We start from the raw sequence: 14,082 nt of genomic DNA, 5'->3' as shown, positions 1-14,082 counted from the left end.
AAAATGAGCCCAGCAGTGATACAGTAGTGCAATGTTTCCCCTCTTTACTAAGTTATTATTATGATTATTGTTCAGTAGTAAAGTGTAGCATTTCAAAGTAGGGTTGTGTGAGTGGTGTGGGGGTCACAGGCGGAGGTGAGAGGTTGTGGAAAGATACTTAATGACTTTCACGTGGGTCAAAAAAGACGTTAATTTTCTCTCAGACATGCAGTGAAATGCTCAGACTGTAGAGCCGGTGGTGATAGAGGAGAGCAGCGCTGCAACACAAGCTGGCTGAGGTGAACAAAAAAAAAAACAGTGCTGTGCAGTAAAAAAAAAAAAGGGGGGGATTGCAATTTGATAGGTTTCATTTTTGATACCAATCCTGTATAATATGTCCAGATGGACTCCTCTTATTCTTTGCATTCATTGACCGATGGTGACGTGCTTTAAAAACTGCCTGCATTAAAAGCATCACATTTTTTAGAATAACAGGCAGGACCCACGTCTGAAATCCTGATTGCGACAAAAACTTCTCTCTGTGAGAACTTGCCCGTCAACAGTCACCTCAGCTTCCTTCAGCACAAGCCATTTTCCCTCTTTCTCTTTCCATCTGTCTACGAGGAGTTTTCCAGAGCACATAGATTATAAAATGGGGCACGAATGAGCCAAGCTCTATTTTTAAATCAGGATCAGCCATTTCCTGTTGTCACCTACAGGTAGCGAGGCTGAGAAGGAAGCAGTGGATTTTTCTGTGCTTGTTACAGAGCCTCGGCCCCACAACCTGACCGCAACATGCGCGTGTCAGGAATGCGAGGAAAAAAACTACGAGTTGTTCGGGAGAAAACAGCATAATTACTATCAGCTAGCAGCAGAAGAGGCGGTATCACAGGGGGGATGAGGAAAATAGCTGGAAGGGAAGCAACTAGTCACTCTGTCAGTCACCCCGACTCTCCTGAGGATGACAGTGACGAGCTTATTTCATCGTAAATGGAGACATTGCTTGCGCTCTCTTGGCGCCTTCTAAGTGTAAAAAACATGCTCTTTACAGCACAATGATACGTGTGAATGGGCCACATCACGCCACCTGCACTCCCTCCTACACCGGCAAATTAGCACATGAGATACATTATAGAGAACGCAATGGGAGTCATAAAATCAGACATGCATGATGTTACGCGAGGAGGCAGCTGTTACATTGCGGTGTGCCCGTATCAACGCGGTCCTGTAACTGTACGTGGTTGACGCGAGAGGAGATTCTCTGAAGGAGGTCAGTGTGGGATGCAGCGCAGCTATCGACTGGGTGCCGAGGAAATCCCTTTTCTTCCTCTCTGTTCGCAGAGGCGAAGGCACCAAAGTCTGCTGCATGCTAATCAGGGGCTCAGGAGATAATAGGAGGTGGCGCATTTGCCATAATTCAAGATTTAACTCTCGCAGAGGCGGATGATGCTTTCTCCTTTACATCTCATATGCATAAAACCACTTTGTGCATATCATTTCCCCACACATCCAGGCTGAAACCATCACAGTACACGATGGAGTGAGAACATCCCATTTGTTACATTATATATAGATATATATACTGCTGTACTGTACTATAATGTATTGTTACTATGTACTATTTAAATACACACAACAATCTTACTCTTTTGTGGCGTAATAGAACACTAAAATATGATTTTAGGGCTATAAATAGGCGATATAGCAACAGAGTCTTGGTCTGTCATGAAGCAGTAATGCCTGGTTTAGACAGTTTCATGAGAGTTTGATTAGACGACCCCTCGCTCGTTGAGCTTCCTTGCAAAAAAATGTGGGTTTTCATGACGCTAAAGCAGTTTTACAGCACTGTGCGAGGAGCCGATCAGAGTGCGCACCCGAACTAACATTGTCACAGGGGAACGCTCTCACTAGAACGTCCAGTCGACGCTCAGTTCGATGAAGACAACGCCTCCTGCTAATACATGCACTAAATTTGCACTAAATGAAGTTCTTAAGAATAACTGGTTGATCTTCTCTGATACTGTGTTTAAGAGCAGATGTTTGCAGCTCGACTATATGAAACAAAACAAGTCGTTATAGTAACACTGTCGTGAGTACTGTGCTTGTAAGTGTTCCCCATCTCTCTTTCACGCCTCCCTCTAACTGCTCACACATTTCTGCTTCCCTATCTTTGGAATGTAATCCATCTAGTTTAATGTACGTTAATGCGACAAATCAGTTGGACCGTCCTTTTTTATTTTACCCGCATCTAAAAACTGATTCGAAATCTTGTTCACGGTCATTATGTGAGCGTGTGAACTTGACAAAACAAAAGGTGAAAAAAAAAAGTACTGATATGAAATTTAAAACAGAAAGAAACATAAGGTGCCCACTTGCCATGTTTCCCACCTGCCCCGGACTCAAAATCCGTCAGCGGTTCCTGCACTCGAGACCCCGGATCCTCCGACAGGCTCTCCGAAACTAATTGGAATACTCATGCAGGTCGTCTCACAGGTTGTCACCCTGTCTCTCGACACTCCGCCTCTCTGGGTCTCACCTTTCTCCCTCAAACATTCATACACACTTAAACTTAAAAAAAGCACAACACACAACTGCCTTTGTCCACTGGTCTCTTGGAAATCCTTCTTCACTGTGGAATTTACGGCCACAGATCCGTAAACCATCCATCTTATTCTCATCCTCAATTCTATGTTCACCATGTGACCGATCTGCAGGGTATACATACCGAGGTATAGAGGTATCCTTCGCTATTCATGGCAAGGTACAGGCCTGTCTTTGCCCCCTGGATTGCCACAATCCGCAGTCCCACTGGAATTAAGTTGAACTGTGCTAGATTGGGGAAATAAAGTTGGAAAGAGACAGTGAGAGCAATGAAAAGAAGAAGTTAGAGAAGACTGTGAAAACAAAACCACAGTGCTGTGTTTTTGCAGCAGAGTGTGTTTTTTTTTTTTCATTATTAAGGCTGAATGTCACAACGCAGTGTCACTGCTGCTGCGTGCTATATCTTTCCATAAGCCCAAAAATACAGTGACCTCTCAGAGTTTATGTTGATGTAAACACAACGCCATGTCACCTTCACTATGCCACACATCGCCTCTAAACCTGGAACATAACGGAGATGTCCTGCTGCAAAGAGGGCTCAGAGGAGAGAAGGTGGAAAAGTGGACGGACAGATACAGCGACTGGGTTTGTTACATTGAGCCTGTTGACAGTGAAAGATTCAAACAAATTTTAATTACATCCTGAAGTCTGAGTGTGATCTCAACAGTGCAGGTGGTGACCTCTAGACTTCTTTATGCTTCCAAAATTTTGATTTCTATGCATGAATTCTTTTTCCTCACTGTCCAACAACTGACTGCCTCTGAAACATGAGCCTGTGTCTAATGATCCGTAATCAAAATAAACAAATACATTTACTTTAAGACTCAGAAAGTAGCCTAGCTTAGATGGTAACGCAAGGAAACACACAACCCTGTGTTACAGGTGATCATAATGTCAAGAGTTTTGGGTTTTAGGGCGCTCAGTAGCCCAGTGTGCAGTAGAGTGGGCGTCCCATGTACAGAGGCTCTGTCCTTGCTGCAGCGGCCCCGGGTTGGAGTCCCGGCCTGGGGCTGCGTGTCGCCTCCTCCCCCTCTCATCTGTGACGCTGTACTCAGCGTGACTTAAATTCAGACAGCACCCTTTGCTTTTGGGGGGATTTTGTGAAACTTCAAACATTGCGAATCGATACTGGCGATTTGAAAACAAAAGCGCAGATGGCTCTTTAAGGATAAACACATCTGCCGTGCCAAGGGCAAAAAAGATTTGCTTAATTGCTTGACATGCAGAAGTGAAATATATAACAGTGCGACTTGGAACTAATTAGACAGATGAGCTGAAAAAACTCCTGACTTTGACTCTTCAGCCCCCTATAGCACAGCGTGACACCTGCTGTGGTTCTGTATAGCTCACTGCGTTCAGTGCAGCATTAACTTTGCAGAGTTGGATTACAGCTCCTCAGTGAGCGTATAAGCTGTTTCCATACTTGGGCTATATAATGATGTTTCATGCGTTCAAGTACAGTATGGTTTTTCTGCCTTGTTCCCCTATTGGGGAGCTGGAGACTAGACTGTGGATAATTTGATTAGAATTGCACGACGCCACCACAAGCAGACGTGTAGGCAGTAGACAGAGACACACACACACACACACACAAACAAACACACTCACAAAATGAGCTGCTTTCATCCCTTGTGCTGTCCATGGTGCCGTCAGGCTGCATCTGCAGGTAGTATCCATGTTGGCTGTATAGCCGGGTAACAATGCCCTTCAGCTGCGGCTCTGCAAGAGAGCACAGGGAAACAACATCGTGTTAGACAGAGGTCGAGAGCAGAAACGACACTCGCTGATGTGTAGGTCCTGAAAGAGAAAGGGTTAGTCACGTACGTTTCTCAGTCAGTCTTCCTGCGGGTAATATTTATCGTTGGAACGTGGTTTATTTGTAATATCTAAAACCCTGGAATAGTTGATGTCTGTTGGATGGATCGCACTGCAGTTCGCACAAACATTCAAGGTCCCAGAGGACAAATCCTGGCTGGTTTATTTGTAAGGAATTCGGGTTATCCACTAGCGTTTGTCTCGTGCCATCAAACAACTTACCGTCAGAAAGTGAGAGCGTGCCATCATGCTACACTAAGAGATGGTGATGGTGTTAAACATTTATCATTATATCTGCTGATCATGAGCATGTTACGATTGTCATTGTCCGAATACTGATCCAACGTATTCAACGACATGGGAATAAGCTTCAACAATCAACTGTCTTTCTCCAGAATCGCCTTCCCTAACTTTAATCCGAGCATCTTTTTCTGCATTATAATCCATAAAAAGAACATTTTTATATCGGGAAATATTAAGCAACATGTAGGACGATACTGACGAATCTGTGGCAAGAAAATGTCGGCTGATGATATCTGATATACCTTACATACTGATGTAATGGTATGTAATACCTTACTTAAGATTCTGCTCGTTAATTTCCAGAATTCAAATAACAAAAGCGCAAACTGTCTTTTATCAACTGCATCAGGGATATATATGAGAAATATCAAAGTTAGACATATCAAAGTCACCTGAAAGGCTTATTTGGCATTGTTGTGATGACTTTAGGGAGTTTCCCCATGAGGGACAGAACACAGGATGATTGATCTCTGACATCATTACCATAATAGACGAACGCTTCAGAGTAAAACAAGAGAACGCAGCTATTTCTGTTGTATACGTCTTGTTAAGAGTAAGAGATTTTTACTCTCTTGAGGAGAGAAGACATTTCTTAGTTAATGAGTGAGTTGCCAAAGCTACAGTCTCGGACTAATCCACCTAACGCTGGGGATGTGTAACATCGGCTAACCAGTAAATAAAACGCCTGAGTAACTTGAGCTAACCCGTCAGTCCTCTCTGCTGCTGCCAGTGGTATTTTTAGCAGGAGCCGGGTCCATCACAGGGTGAAGTCAAGTGAGAGAGTTGGTCTGTCTCCCGCTAAATAAAAGATAAATAATCAAGCGGGGCCGGGTGGTGCAGGAGAAGACGGAGGGCGAATGGAGAGGCTGAATGTTTCATGAGCGGAGTCCCTGCAGCCTACTTTGCGTTCATTTAAGCAACCGACAGAACCTTTGCAGCAGCTCTCAGACGTCACCGGTAGTCCCGCCCCCCCCCCCCCAATTACTAGAAACACTCCGTGTGTTGTGGAAGTCTAAATTGTCTCCCGAGCCTCGATGAGTCGCTGCCTCCGCCCGGCTATGAGGAGAACCTTGTACTGTAGGTCCCCCCTCGCTTATAGCTTAAAGCTGAGTGTTTTAAAGGAAGTGACCAGGCTCCTTTGCTGCAGCTTTAATAAGGGAGATGAAACATAGATGAAGAGGCAGTTTATGACGACACCTCTGGAGGAACGAGGGCCATCCGGGAGTTCCCCCCTCTGCTAAACTCGCGCACAATGCCCTCGCACGCTCTCCCTGGAGGAAGGACCTAGGGCACTGCGCAATCTGCCTGTCTTCCTCGGACTAGCGCAGGGAGAGAGTGGCAGAAGATGCAGGGGGATGAGATCTGTAGGACAATTTCCCAAAGGAAGTGTGCCAGGGTGCAGGCATCAGTGAAACTGTGACCTACTCCCATTGTTCCATCTGCAGCGCTCCCTATCCTCTCTGGCTTTCAAAGCCGCTTGTCAAAACATTTCAGCATCTCCGCTCCAGCACTTTCTTCTTCTTCTTCTTTTTCTCCCCTATTCCATTTTCATACCCCTTTGAGTTGTGTACACTTTCATCCCACCTAATAACTTCATACATCGTCCAATCAGAGTCGGGAGTGGGGGTGGGGGGGTGTTCGTTACTCGTCCCCGCAGACGCAAAACAGAGAGATGAGGAAGAGAGAGAGAGAAAGAAAGGGAAAGTGGGAGGATCAGGGAGAAGAGTGGCGAGCGGTGGGACAGTCAGGGAACAGAGCGAAATGAGATGACACTGTCATTTCATTAAGAGTGACGGCTGTATGTGCTCGGGAAAAAAAGAGCACATTTAGGCAGGAATTCAATAGACGGCTTGCGCAATATGGCTGCAATCAGAACTCCCATGCTCGGTGTCAGGGGCACTAAAACTAATGTTTCACTTAGAGGGGCCGGCTCTCGTCTTCTGAATCCCCGTCGCAGCGCCATCCACTGTATCCATGGTAATGAAGCGATGCTCCCAGCTAAAACAACAACAGTTGTATTCACAGATTCAGAGATGATGAAACAAAAAAACAGCTCTGGTGGACTCTTGCCACCTTATTACCATATTGCAACTTTGTACCATTTTAGGCCCAATGTCATATTTTGTCTCTAGAAGTCAGCACGCCTTTATTTTTATGGTAATGTGGGCGCACAGCAAATGCACTCTTTTTTTTTTCCCTTGAGACTGAATTATAAAGTTGTTAAAGAAGTTGTGGTCTTGTGGAATGTGGGGTACATGTTAGTCAGTGTTCAGAATAAGGTTTTTACAGTCTTATCGTCATGATCCCGGTTTTTGTGTTCTTGTATTTCCTGTTTTATTGCGAAATTGTGCTCTCATCTTCCTTTTCACTTCCTCCCTTTGTGTGTTTTTCCCTCCTTCCAGTGTTTTCCCATTCCATTCCCTCACCTATCCTTCTCCCTCCTCACTCCACCTGTTCCTCATCCCCTCATTAGTGTCTGTATATAGTCGTTGTTCTCCCTCATGTGTTTGTCAGTTTGTTCCCGTGACGTTTCCCACCAGTGTCTCCCTGTTGGTATCTTTCTGGTTTTTGTTCCTTGTGTGTTTTCATTGATTTGTACTCTGCTTTTACTGCTTCTTTGTCTTTGGTTTTTGTATCGTTCAGCTTTTGTTTCCTCGATCCTGCCTCCCGTGTCTTGTCTGCATTTGAGTCCTCACCTTGTTTCCCCTGTAATTATTACAACTTTATTTCCAACGTGCATCTAATCAGAATGTTCTTGACTTGAACATATTCCAAATTTGCTGAAGGAGGTTGATGGTGACTTAACTGAGAATGGTCTAACAGGATCATGAATTTATGCAGTTATATGAATGTGACATTGCCTCGTCATTTTGGTGAAAAAAGGAAACTAATTACCGCCCGCTGTCTGACACCATTAGCCAGTCAGTTTGCAGTTCTCATGCAAGTCCGTCCAGACTGATATAACATATATAGTGCAGACTTTGAACTAATATACTGTCCTCACTTAGAGACTAATCTTAATGGTGTACGTAGGACTGATGAGGAGCTTGGTGTACGTGGTATAATAGCAAAGTGACGCTCGGTATCAGTTAAAAACCGATGAGCTTGTGCAGGAGTTTACGCTGTATGTTGATTGTGGTGAAAGTTCATTCAGGGAAATGGGAAAAAAAGAGTCAAATGCCTTGTAGGTGTTTCCATGTTTGGCCAATAAAAGCTGATTCTGATAGAAGACCAAGTTAAAGCAGCAGACGGTGCTTCAGATCTGGATGTTGCTGCACAAAACACAACAAATCTTTTCTGATCGGTGAATAAATTCTTGTGTTACGACCAAGTTCTAATCAGTTCATCCTCGAGGACCAAATCTTAAGAATGAGTCCTCTGACCACGGCTACTGCAGGCGCCCAGGCGTAACAGCTTCTGTTGCAATGAACACTGTAATACGGGTCCAAGATCAATATACTGTATAGTGATGAACTGACTCATTAATTCAAAATGATGAATGAGTTACACTTTTTTTTTCTACGTGTGTGTTTATCTGCTGTGAACTTCTGAAGCTTTGTTTTTTTTTGGGGGGGGCTCTAATAGTTCAGCGCTACGAGGCTTTTTAACAACATGCAAATGAACAAAACTGTGCATAATCACAACACTGCCTCGACTCGCTGTAATCAAATAGCAAGAGATGCGCTACGTCCCCGTGCTTATTCTGCCCACTGCTCCCCTCTCGCAGTCTTGACAGCATCTGTAGCTGCATAACACACACACACACACACTCTGTTCTCGTTGTTAATGTCGCTGTGTGTTGATTTCAGCGGTGCATGCGTCAAAGTTTCAACAAACGCATCACATTGTTTCCTGAGTAACCTTTCATCAAAAATGGGTAGAAGGGAGTGCATCACACAGAACGTCCCCACACTGAGGATCCGTTTGTGCCTTGATATCGTCTCGTCCTTCACTGACTTTACAGGCTTTTGTGGCACTCTGACAGTAATTAATGTAAAATCTTTTAATGCTGCTTTCCATTTTATATGTAGAGTGTTTCACACTGGATGCCTTCCTATTGTTTTTACCTTCAAATCTGCTGCATGAGTTAAAACAAAGGGGCTCTTGCAAGATTGTGTTTTGCAGCTTAATCGAGCAAATTGCAGGAGACGGCTTTAAAAAAGGAATGGTCAAAAACAATCCTGACGTTTGTCCTTAGCGCTGGCTCAGAATCCACAAAAACAAGCGGATACCTAATTTTCCTATAATGCAACTGGATGGCGACTTTCATTAGACCTTCCCTGTCCACGTTCCCACAACTTCAGTCTGCAAACCCAAGTGATGAGATAACATCAGAGAGCGTAGTGTTGTCACAGCACTGCAATTTCTGCCTTGAAAAATATCGATATATATATATATCGCCATGTCTGGTATCATTGGAGATAAACATAACAAGGCTTGTACACTGTGTATACGTACATAGCAGCATCTAAGTCAAAGCATTTTCCCGTCAGCTGAGACCCTGCTGTCTGAGATTCCTCAGGCTTGATAGCTCTGGGGGGGGGATTAGCTCAGATTTGAGAATTACAGATGGCTGTTGGGCCAACAAGAGGACAACATACTTACCAACAACAGTTTACGGGGCCATTTTGTCTATTGCCTCAGTGATGGGGAAATCGGCGCCGTCAGAAACCTTGCAAAACTCTGTAAAGTGGTCAGCCTTACGTTTCCTAAAGGTGTGTTGCTTAATGTTATAGATACTTTTGTGTGCACTGACTGGTAAGAATGCCTGTGTCCTTCCCTTCCTTATATTCCTCAAATTTAAAGTATTTCTGAGCAGAACTCCTGCTGTTTTCTTTGTCAACAAACCCGACCACGGAGGCTTTGCATCGCCATCTTGAATATCCTATAACACCATGACAAAAAGGAGTGAATGAGGCGAGTGACAGCACAGAGAGGCCGCTCAGACGTGGTATTACCATCCGTCCCGAGTGATCCGATCACAAGTGGACAGCTTTACACCTGGGTTTTGACACAAGTCGCGACCTGCATCTCGAGTAACTGCTTGCGATCGGATCTCACTTATCGGTTCTATACGCAAATAAACACGTTGATCACTCGGACAAAAAGACAAAAAACTCAGCGTATAATTTCACATAATTTACGGTCAAAAAATTAACAACAACAACAACAACTCACAAAATTGCATGATTTCTTTCTGCGGGTGACAAAGATGTTACCTTCACTGATTACTTATTACTGTATTTGTAAAAATGTCACATTTGCCATCAATTAAATGGTGTCTTTTTAAAAATACAGTTAGTGTAAACTGAGTTAAAGACGTGAGAACACATGTCGGCGTGGACCACACCGCCTCTGATTGTGGCCTTCGTGATCATATCTCAAAAGTGTTTACAATGCATCTTGGGGGCATCCACATGAACTTGTCTCCTTGTGATCAGATTACTCAGGACTGATGAAAATACCACACAAGTGTGTGTGAGAGACAGCACGGCCATGTTGGGCAGAGAGAGAGTGAGAAAGCTAGTGCTGGTGAATGATACACTACAAACTGCAGCATAGAATGTATGAAAATCAATATTTTCGGCGACTCTGACGACGTAATCAGGATTATTTCTCTCCTCACAATGCTCCCTCCAGATGCACAGACCACACGTGGCCCTTTTAAACTTAACAGTTTGTGCCAAGCCAACTTTTCTTTCTCCCCCCTTCATAAGCCCCGGAGAAGCACACTGACGGATCGTGACACACTCTGACAGCAGTCTACCTCTGGTCGGATTAGCAAAGCACACAGAGTTGTTTGCATGAGCAAAAAAAAAAAAGCCTGTGTTTGTTTCACGAGGATGCGTAGTGTGCACATGTAGTCTCTCTACGGCTCCACAGGGGTAAACAGAGGAGACGATAACTCGGAAAAAGCTCCTGACTCAAAGGTCATGTTTAGTGATTTGGGGAATGTTAGGGCATGCGTGTATTCAAACAGTAAGAGCGTATTTTATATGGCAGGGAGCTGAAAGCGTTTGTTGTCTTATAAGACCATAACCCAAAAGAATTATGGCCCGAACGTTTGAAGCGAAGCATCATCTGAGTTTATTTACCCAAGTGCTGTACAGAAGAACTGACTGTTCAGGAGAGCCCTGGCGATTTGACTAGCGTGCGATGACATGAGAATAAAGTTCGCTTTTAGAATTGAAAATGAAGCTCCAGTTCAAGACATATATTTTTCCCAATTAAAGTAAAAAAAAGGGGGGGAAACGAGCAGGCTTAAAGCAAAATATTCCATTTCTCCTCTCTTGAGCCAATTGGGACTGGTAATCATGATTAACCCAACAACATCTTTCCTATCAGGTGTGAGGCATCTACTGTGAGGTGCATCTGGGCTCTGATGTTAAAAGAGCCCGTTATCTTTCAGGGTGAGCACACCCACAGCTGCTTTGCGGAAAAACGTTCACTAACTCATGCCAGAAACGCAAAACCTGCAGCCTCGACTGTCCTGGGTATTTCCCTGCAGACAGAAGGGGTGTGCAACTGCATTCATCACTCCCGGGACACGTGTGGGATTGAGTGACAGGAAACATTCGCCGATCCAGGTCAGTGGAGTGTGGGTCAGAGAGGGCTCCCTGTCTGTTTATGTACATCAGCGCTCAGGGGTTGTCAGCGCACCCGACAACATGTTGACTCATCAGCAGGCCCGCTTCCAAGTGACCTCCCCCACACGTGAAGGGAAACATGACTTGCAGTTGACAAGCGGGAAAAGCGAGTGTGTAGAGAGAGTGCCTGAAGGGATGGAGCTTCTTAACAGATACAGTATATACACTGTAAGTCACATTTTCACTTCTTCTTGCAGACACTGTGTGTAACTGGTTAATAGAGCTTTTGTTTCATGCATGTGCAGTTCGGCTCTTTGAGTGATTATGCAGAAAGTTTGAGCTTGATAACATTTGAGGTTTCGGTCTAGAGTAACTGAACACTGCAAGTCAGCACCTTCTGAGAAAATCAACAGTGGAGACCATTGACGAGATTCACAGCTTGATCTTGACAGATCAACATATAAGCTAATGGTAGATTAGTGCAGGGTATCTCTCAGGAACATGTGTGCACAGTTATACACACTGAACTACGACCTAAAGCAGATTCATCACAGCATGTTAATGAACAGTCTTGCTTTTTTTTGAGGCAGATCCTGAGAGATTATCTCCAGTAATTCAGAAGCATGGGTGAGACCTTGGTCCACCGCTTCCAACCAGAGAGGACAGAACAATCAGAATGATGGAAACACTCCCAAGAAAGACAAATCTGTGAGGTCTGCATGTAAAGTAACGACTTATGTTTTCTGGGAAGCAAAGTTGCTGGTGGACTACCTGGAAAAGTGTCACACTATTACAAAAACTTTTGCCGATCGCCAGTCTCCTGAGACAAAAATCAGGAAGATCCGATGTAGAGAGCTGGAAGAGGAGTGCTCTTCCACCAGGACAGGGAGGGCTGAAGGACAGTGTCGATGGCTGCCATCCAGGGAATGTGGATTTTGTCGAACCTGTCAAACACCTGCAATATTAACCTGATTTAGCACCTTCAGACTACTACCTCTTTCCCAAGATGAGGTGGGCAGTAATGATGATGATGCTGTCGGTGCTGTGGACCACTTTGTGGAGGTCCAATATGCCAACCTTTAAAAAGAAAGGATCCCTACAGCTGGATTAAGTGAGCAATTTAAAAAATAAACGCTGCAGGATTTCTAAAATTGACTTTCAGCATGGTTGATGTATAAGTTTGAAGGGTGTCCAGTATCGTCTGGTTCTGTTCTTTTGTGGTGAAATATTTAGGTTGCAAATCTTCAGACAGAGGTAAACAGATGATTTAGTGCAAGTTTTGTAAAAAGCAGCAGAGATCATAGCCTCCGAACGCCGCCGGGTTTGCAAGCAGTACTCTCTGCACGCTTTACACCGGGATGCCCCTCATCAATTTACATATAGCACCGATAATGATTCTGAAAATCACCTGGGGGAGACCGGAGCCTCATGTTATAGTACAGCCATTCACACCGCAATTATGTGTGTGTCTGTATAAATGAGGTCAATGCACATAAGAACCCGAGGTAATCACTTCATGCATCACGGCTGCCATCAAGGACACTTAAACCCCGTCTCCGCGATGTGATTGCCCTGAAAAATAAGCAGTGGTTGAGGTTTATCGCTAATCAGTGTAGTGTATGGCTCGGTGTTGGTTATCATTACACTAATGTATTTATCTGGCTTGATTTGAGCTCAGTATGTCGCCCGCTGATCTCCCTCCAGCCGAGCTCCTCTTGATAAGGTTGGAGGTAATTACTGGGGGCCTGCATGACTGAGCCGCCAAGGGCATTTCTTCTTCTGGTGCCGCTCTGACTGAACCAAACAACAGGGGTTTTCCTCGGCTTATATTTTCAGGACTCCCTGACTCTCCCCTCCCTCCTCATCGTGCTCTCTCTTTCACTCTCACCTGCACTCTACATACCTCTAGCGCTCACTCTTCCTGTATGCATGCGTGCACTTATGTGCATGTGTACTGCACATATGCAAGAAAGAGGGAAAGTCTGTCTCCTGTGTCGGCGTTTGATTCTGCTTCTAATAAAAGGAGAACATGGTTCCTCCTTTTTTTTTTCTTTTCTAAACTGGGCCATGAGCTCTACAGTGCTGCTAGTAATTATCAACCTTCTGGGAAGATACAGAGGGGGAGAGTAGGAGAGGAGCAAGCGAGGAATCAAGTCATGGAAACTGGTTAACGGCGTGGAGGCACTACTGAGGGAACGCTCTACGTTTGTCCAGAAATAATAAGAGGTAAGGATAGCAAGAGCAGGAGAAAAAGGCAGTGATGGAGCGATAGAGCAATACAAAGATACAGAGTGTGACAAGCCTGAGAGGGAGGGAGAGGAGATAGGGGAAGACAGGTTGAAAAAGGATGTTGCAAAGGATGGAGAGGAGGGACAGCGGAACAGGGCGGGGGGGTGGATGGGGGGGGCGAGGTTAAAGATGGAATAGCAACGAATGAGGTGTATCACATCACCTGCAGCTCCAACAATGGCCTCTTAATTCAAGATTCAAGGCTTCATAAATCATCCCCCCACGTGACAAGGGCGGCAGCTCACATGAGTGCGGCGGAGTTATTGCTGCTTATTAATGGTGCTGACAAGAGCATGTCAAACACGAGCAGAGGCAAATAGGACTCGCACTGCTTCCCCGACACACGTTCAATATCCACATATGTGCTTCATTAGCATTTCGACAGGAACATATCAGTGACAGCTAACAACACGTCCGGCACAGGAGTGGTGCGGCGGCCTCCTGCAGCCTCACAGCTTCATTAATAGCATTATAGCACACAATTTCATTTCTTCAGGGTGAAATCTTC

The 14,082-nt window shown here is 44.7% G+C and overlaps 1 protein-coding gene across 1 annotated transcript in view; it reads right to left on the bottom strand.

The window, feature by feature from the left end:
• fgf11b (fibroblast growth factor 11b) overlaps positions 1–14,082 on the bottom strand; it is a 32,966-nt gene that overhangs the window by 7,279 nt on the left and 11,605 nt on the right. Inside the window, exons 2-3 of the mRNA XM_037118453.1 lie at positions 4,189–4,299; positions 2,705–2,808 (exon numbers count right to left, since the gene is read on the bottom strand). Coding sequence (XP_036974348.1) covers positions 2,705–2,808; positions 4,189–4,299 — 215 coding nt within the window. The remainder of the gene's footprint in view (positions 1–2,704; positions 2,809–4,188; positions 4,300–14,082) is intronic.

The sequence above is a fragment of the Acanthopagrus latus genome, chromosome 13 (assembly GCF_904848185.1).
Source record: "Acanthopagrus latus isolate v.2019 chromosome 13, fAcaLat1.1, whole genome shotgun sequence".
Taxonomy (NCBI): Eukaryota; Metazoa; Chordata; class Actinopteri; order Spariformes; family Sparidae; genus Acanthopagrus; species Acanthopagrus latus.
The sequence above is the reverse complement of the archived record's forward strand: the minus strand, read 5'-3'. Positions and strand labels throughout refer to the sequence as shown.